This window comes from Nematolebias whitei, chromosome 13 (assembly GCF_014905685.2).
Source record: "Nematolebias whitei isolate Nwh7 chromosome 13, NemWhi1, whole genome shotgun sequence".
In the NCBI taxonomy this organism is placed as follows: Eukaryota; Metazoa; Chordata; class Actinopteri; order Cyprinodontiformes; family Rivulidae; genus Nematolebias; species Nematolebias whitei.
In genome coordinates this window covers 9,960,755-9,968,002 of record NC_056510.1, presented here as the reverse complement: position 1 = coordinate 9,968,002, position 7,248 = coordinate 9,960,755, and the positions used below count along the sequence as shown (strand labels likewise).

The 7,248-nt window shown below is 36.6% G+C and overlaps 1 protein-coding gene across 1 annotated transcript in view; it reads left to right on the top strand.

Moving 5' to 3' along the window:
• Nucleotides 1-703: 703 nt before the first annotated feature.
• obsl1b (obscurin like cytoskeletal adaptor 1b) overlaps nucleotides 704-7,248 on the top strand; it is a 35,797-nt gene continuing 29,252 nt past the window's right edge. Inside the window, exons 1-3 of the mRNA XM_037687185.1 lie at nucleotides 704-710; nucleotides 3,093-4,207; nucleotides 5,871-6,140. Of these exons, the coding sequence (XP_037543113.1) occupies nucleotides 3,193-4,207; nucleotides 5,871-6,140 (1,285 nt within the window). The 5' untranslated portion in view covers nucleotides 704-710; nucleotides 3,093-3,192. The remainder of the gene's footprint in view (nucleotides 711-3,092; nucleotides 4,208-5,870; nucleotides 6,141-7,248) is intronic.

The window sequence follows — 7,248 nt, the reverse complement described above, 5'->3', positions numbered from 1 at the left end:
CTGACCTCGGATAAGTAGAAGAAAATGGATGGATGGATGGGAAAAGCTAACCATACCGCTATATTTGTTAAACAAAATATTATGGACTGTTATATTCATCTAGTTCCGATATTAATCTACCATGAGTTTACAAATGTTTCAGAAAACAATGATAAGTAAACTTGTCGATTTACAATCAAGTTATGAGCAAATTTAAAAAGGTTCTAAATAAATCGTATCTTAATTCCCCTACAGTTTATTTCTTATTGCAAAATTTCAAGTAAGCTAAGTGCTGTGCTCTGCACAGACCAGCTGGACTATCTTTAGCCCCCTCTGGCAAGTGAATGGAAGTGCCTGGCTTATCCCCTCTGCTGTCATCAAGGCACATAGTATTTTTAGGAGACAGCAGCAGCTGCAAAAGCATTTAACAGTATTCCATGAACAATGACAGTTGGGGTGTCTAAGGCCTGAACGAAACGGAGATTTGGGAACTGCTCTGAACGTGTTCAACAGGAAGCTGGTGCAGAGGTTTGCGTTTGGTTTTCTTGTGTTTTCCTGGACACAAGTTTGTGAGGATGCAACCGAGTTTGGACCTTTAGGGAGCCATGTCTGTGAAAGTGAAGTCAACCCCGGACGCCGCTACTACTACACTACGGCTATAGCACATTCAACTACAATTCTCAACCTCCTGGAACTGGGAACTGCTCGGACTGTGACTGCAGGCACGGAATGTATGTTGATGATGGTTGCTGGTGACTGAAGCGAGGTAGGGTGTGTGAGGCGTGCACGACTTCACCAAGTGCCAAAGGTCATTCCAATTAAATAAGACGAGCAAACACAGCATTTAATATGTTCTCTTTAAACCTCCAGAGGGAATATTAAAGACATAGTGTAATGTCTAAACTGTGTGAATGAAATATTCTGCAAAGTCAATTAAAATTCTGTACTAACAATGTTAATAGTGTGTGGTTTGGTTGCAGAAATTACACTGTGTACACAAATTTGGCAGATTCTTGAAAACTGGCTGTTTTGTCACAGCACTGGAATCTTTTCAAAATGTTCTAAACTTTGTAATTTATTTGTTGATACTTGAGTTTTGCTGAAGCTGCGACCACAGCCTGGTAAATACTACTTTTTGTCTTTCCTCGTGGTAACTTTGATCTTTTAAAAGAAACATTTTTGGTTGGATTTACGTTTGAACAGATTGTCCCACAGAGAACTTTAGACCTTTTGTTGACAGCCAAACAGAGGAGGGTATCAGAGCATGCACGGTTGTAGTGCAGGGCTTTTTTTGGCATGATAAAATGCACCCACGTTTGGATGCTCTCTTACCCACAACACATTGAGGGACTGCAGGTGAGCTAATCCAGTCTCTCTCTTAACCCGCTCTCTGATTAATGTTTGACTAATTAAGCTGGAGCACAGAATTTGTAATTTCTGTTCTCCAAATCAGATTGTTGAACGTGCCAATGATTTTTAACATAATGACTTTTCTTGTGTTCCAACAGCAGTAGAGAAGATGTTTTAATATTGTTGTTTCCATTTGAAATGCATTTTGTTGTTGGTGTTGTTTTGTGTGAGCAGAGTCTTGTCCCTAAGGTGATGAAGCTACCAATCAATAATTCCATACCCAAAGTCAGGTCTAACAAATTATAGACAAATTAAATCACAGATAAGCACTAAAACAATTTAATAATTTGCAAATGGAAAAATACATATTTAAATATATATTTTAAAAAAAACATTAACAATTCAAAATTTTGAATACTCATTATTTGGTTTGTATTATTTTATTGAAGTCTTAAACACAGTTAAAAAAAAAAAAAGGTGAAATACGTAAACTGTGAAATAAAGGATACAAGAATGCATCCCAGCATCTGACTCCTGGTTGGCAGGATCAATTCAACCAGAACAACATTTCCCAGGATTACCATAATTTAACAATTGATTTAAATAATCTACTATAATAATTATGAAAAACATGTGCATTTGGGTAACATAAAACAGCATGTAGGTCTGATTTTCTTTCAAACTTGGAACTTCATAGACACATAATCTAATATCCTCCTTATTCCAAAACTTATAGATGAAGTGCACAGATAAATATATTTAAATAATAAAATTGCAGTGTAATTGTCAGCAGGAAAAAAAAATTAATGGATGCATAGAATTGTGACATTTTATGATTAGAAAAATAATTTTCACTTTCACATTTAAGAAAAAAGGTTGTTTTACAGTTATGGTTAGGTTAAATTAATTAGTTTAGGGTTAGTATAAAGTTTTTTAGGTAGTCTTGTAGTGAGTTTGTGTCTGTGTGCGCATGCAGGATTCAAGCTGTCTTTGTGATACCTGACACACACTCCCTCTCAGGTCTTTATTTAGGATGTACTATATTAAGCACTTTCCCACTGAAATACAGCACCAGCTGTACTGGCTATGTGTTGTTGCTGCTGTTGCAACAGGACTGGGCTGTTCCTCTTCTTACTGCTCGGCTGTGTTTTTCTCTCACGCAGACAGATCTAATTCAATTAGCTCTAATATTCATACCATCTGTTTGTGTTGAAACATTCATGGGGGCAGAGGGTGAGTGCTGGAATGATAAAAGCTTTTCTTTCCATTCTAAACGATAAGGAGTTAATTCCTTGAGGAACTTTTAAATTATGATCCCATGAAATTTTGCTTCAGTGTTTGACTTACTTGTTATACATTTGCAAAATGTTTAATTACGTTTTCCCATGTTTCTAGAGTACTGGTTCCTGAAATTAGGGTCGGGACCCCTCTGTGGGTTGCAAAACACAAGTTGAGAGTCTTTAAGATTATATTTATTTCTCAAATAGCAATTTTAATACCTATTTTTTTATTTTTACATTTTTTGGCACATTTAAGAAACAGCAGTGATAAATAAATTAAAAAAAATTGTACAGTGAATGATAGGGCTGTTTGTGTTGTTAACCTCTTTGATTCAAGAAGATATAAACCCATCAACCAGCAATAGTTGGGGTCACAAGACTTCACTGGTTCTTTGAGTCAGTAGTTGAAAAGTTTAGGTATCATTGGTATAAAATACACTGTGTTTTTAATGAAAATAATCTATTTGTCATGTCTTTCTTTAGAAACTACAGTGGAGACGTTGGATGGTCCTGCTGTGGTGAAACGCCTTGGATACCTCTCCTGAACTTCTTGAGGTGGAGGGAAACTGTCAAAGACTCAAGAATGGATGTGTTTGGTGGTGCACCACGTTTCTTAGCCTATCCAAGACCTGTAGTGGTACAAAGTGGAACGGATGCAGTCCTAAAGTGTCAAATTGGTGGCGATCCAAGGCCTGCCGTCATCTGGGAACGAAACAATGAAAAGATTGACCCTCAAGGACGATATAGGGTTTTTGAAGATGGCAACGTTTACAACCTTATCCTATCAGCTGTTACTATTGAGGATAGTGGCCAATACATATGCAAAGCAAAGAACAGCATTGGGGAAACCTATGCAGCTGCCACTCTGAAGGTTGAAGGTGAGGCCCAAGAAATGGAGCTCAGAGAGGAAAATAAGCCACGATTTCTCATCAAGCCCCTTTCCACTCGTGTTGGCCGTGGAGAGGATGCTGTCTTTTCCTGTAAGCTTTGGGGAAACCCAAGACCAGAAGTTGTCTGGGAAAAGGATGGTAGAAAACTTAATGAAATTTTTGAGAGCACACATTTCAGTGTGGGCCATCAGGATGGTGGATGGTTTCAGCTTAAAATCTTCAAGACTCGTGCTCCAGATGGTGGTGTATACACATGTAAAGCTAGGAATGAGTTTGGAGAAGCTCTAGCAGGAGCTGTACTACTTGTTGATGCAGGTCCGGGACATGAAGAAGAGGGAAATCGTAATGGCTATACCAATGGTCACTGGAAAATTCACCAGGGAAAACAGAGAACTGGCAGACAAGTACCAAGTCGACTAAGAGACGACAACATGACCAAGTCAACAAAAGTGAAAATGTTTGCAGTGACTGAAGGCAAGCATGCCAAATTCCGCTGCTTTGTGACTGGTAAACCAAAACCAGAAATAATCTGGAGGAAAGATGGTAGACTTATACTTTCTGGAAGGCGTTACTTGTTGTATGAGGATAGAGATGGGTACTTCACACTAAAAGTTCTGTATTGTAAGCAAAAGGATAATGGAGTTTATGTTTGTGCTGCATCAAATACTGCAGGGCAAACGCTCAGTGCTGTACACCTTTCTGTCAAGGGTAAGTCAAACTTTCTTTCAATAGCTTTTGATTTATAAATAAGCAAATGAAACACTAAGGATAAATGCAAACACAGTCCAAGCATGGGATGCTTCTTACCACGAGTAACATACCAAGTAGCATGTTAAGAATTTTTGTATCAAATTTCTGTCCATTTGATGCTAGTATGATGTCACTGAGATAAAAACGTGCACTGAGATCATTTACTGGTATAAGGCCAAATAGAGGGGGGAAAATAAATTAAAAAGTTGTATCCTGGCTTGACGGCATGCTTTTACACATTTAACTTGCTATTCTAAAAAATAATAATAATAATTTTTAATTCTCTAAAATTTGAGCATAGCCACTTGCACTCAGACAGGTATTTACCATTAAATTTTGTTCCAATTAAGTATCAGCTTTCCATATTTATATGCTACAGTTTCAACCATGATCTGTTGAGCTACCAATCAATATAGTTTGGATGCACATGGTACTTTATACCCCAATGCTTACATACTGTATGATGCTTAATGAGTTAAATGGCAAATGTTTGGTTTGGTATTTAGTTTGATGGGCTGATATTAGAGCAGTTCACTAGCCCAGAAAATATATTTGGCTATCAATTCCCATGATTATCAATGAATCAAAATTTGAGCCTGAAGATGTCTGAAATTCCCCAATTTGAGGTAAATTCCAGCATTAATGTGATGTCTGAAAAGTTATTTAGCTTGTGAGAGGTCTACAGGTGATTGTCCACGTGATAGAAGCTTTTCAGTGGGGTATCCTATTTCCCACATGGTCTAAAGGCATCCAAACTCATTGCACCATTATAGTATCCCTTTGACTTCCTTATACTATCAGTTAAGAGTTATAAAATAAAACAAAGGTAAAATTGATGGTCAGTTGAAGCCATTGGTTACATGTAGAGAGAATTATATAAGGAAGTTAGTGTCAGGCATTTAGAGTTAGACCCAAGAAAACATACCACACAAGGAGCTTGAGTTACACCTAAAGAGTTTAATTATTAAAAAGATGATAAAAAGAAAATGTGGTCACAGATGTAAACAAAAAGAAGAAATTCAAAGTGGCACAGAGTGGAACCAGACAGTGAATAAAGCACACAAGGGTATACTGTAGATGGACTGGGAGTTGAGTCTTAAAAAAAGCTGAGGTTGATTAATTAGGTAAGTGGCAACAGGTGAGACTAATATTGACAAGGAACAGGTGTGAGCATGGCAGAACTAAGGAACTGACAGAAGCACAGAAGCTGATGGAACAAAGGATGTGAAGTGAACTCTAGAAAACATCATAATGAGCAAAGTAATTAACAAAACAGAATGGTAAATACAGAATGTGCTACAAAACAACTAAAAAAAATCACAGATTGTGAAAGTGAGGAGCTTTTCACACTCAAACTAAATTAATTCTGATGTTTACAACTGTCTGGTGCCATGTGTTGGTGTCAGTTACAAACAGTGTATTCCCTTTCTAACACACCAACGTGTTTACAGCCTTCTTGTTCCTCAACTAAATGCATCACTTGTCTCCTTATTTTTGTGCATCTTGTTTGCTCAAGAATTTGTTATGAAACATATGATTTATAGGGTTATTACAAGAGTGTAAATGTGATGTTTCTTAAAATATATATATATATATATCCCTTCCTTTTTTCTGGTCCCAGAGCCACCTGTACGGTTTAAGCAGCCTCTCTATGATCTAGAAGTTTGGGAACGAGATTTAGCTGTTCTTGAGTGTGAAGTTCCAGAAGACTCTGTTCCGATAACATGGTATCTGGAGGACAGACGACTGCAGCCAGGGGCCAAATATGGAATGGAGGAATGGGGAACGAAACGACGACTAACCATTCGTGACATCGGAGTCGATGATGATGGAATTTACCTCTGTGAGATGCCTGATGGGGGCAGAAGTATAGCAGAAGTAGCTGTTAAAGGTAAATATTATACATTTTCCAGGAGATTTTAAAACAGTAAGTAAAAAAGAAAAACACTTAAAACAACTATAAATCAAGCAACTGGCCGATATTATATGGAAAACCTTTGCAGTCTTGGTGATAGGTGGAAAACATCTATCAGTAGTTTTTCCAATGGGTTATTATGTGTATAAAATTATTCCAATTTTTTTTTTTTGGTTTTGTTCTGTTGGATTCACTGTAGATGTAAGAAACACACATGTTCTTCCTGTTTTGCAGTGAGAAATATTTGATTATGGCAAAAAGTGGTGAATTCCAATTATTTTTTGATGCATACGTAACTTGCATCCTGTTCTTCTGATAGCTAATTTGATATAGCAGAATGGTGTCAGTGATAACTTGAATAAAAGTCTATCTGTCTGTTTTCAGACTTATGAGTTAATGTAGATCTAAAATTTGTATTTTATGTATGCGAGTGATTAAAAAACTTCACCATAACTAATTAAAAGTGCTTGAATGAAAGGCAACTAACTTCATTTTGAGTTTCTTAATAAGTAAAAGACTGACAATCCATTTTCAGAAATCAACAGTTTAAATGAGAAGTCAAACATTTTCAAGAAACAAGTTCAAGTTTTTTTGGATCACAATGTCCTAAATCGTAAATTTGCTCAAAAATATCTTGATTCTATCCCTTTCTACTGGGATTCAAATAATCCAAACGATGTACAACATAGCTTAATGGTACTGGTGGAACATTTCAGTCCACAGTCTAACATAGACTCAGTCATTTAAAAGGATTGAATGTTTCTTTTTAGGCAAACCTTGTGCTCCATGAATCAAGTTTCATGAACAGCTGACATACTGTATATGTTGATTAAAAAAATACAAGGACATTGCTCTGACCTGGGTCCTCTAAAGGGACACGTATTATTTTGAAGATCCAACATGCCAAAAATAAAATATTTGTAGCATGACTGTTGGAAACTATAACTAAGATCACTCACTTTAACAGAGAAACTTTAATCACTTCTGTAATGGCTTACATACTCAAAGGTTGTATGCAAGGCATTTCCAAACAGTTTCATCTTGTTACCAGGAAGCAAGTAACAAATAAAGAAAAAAATAATAA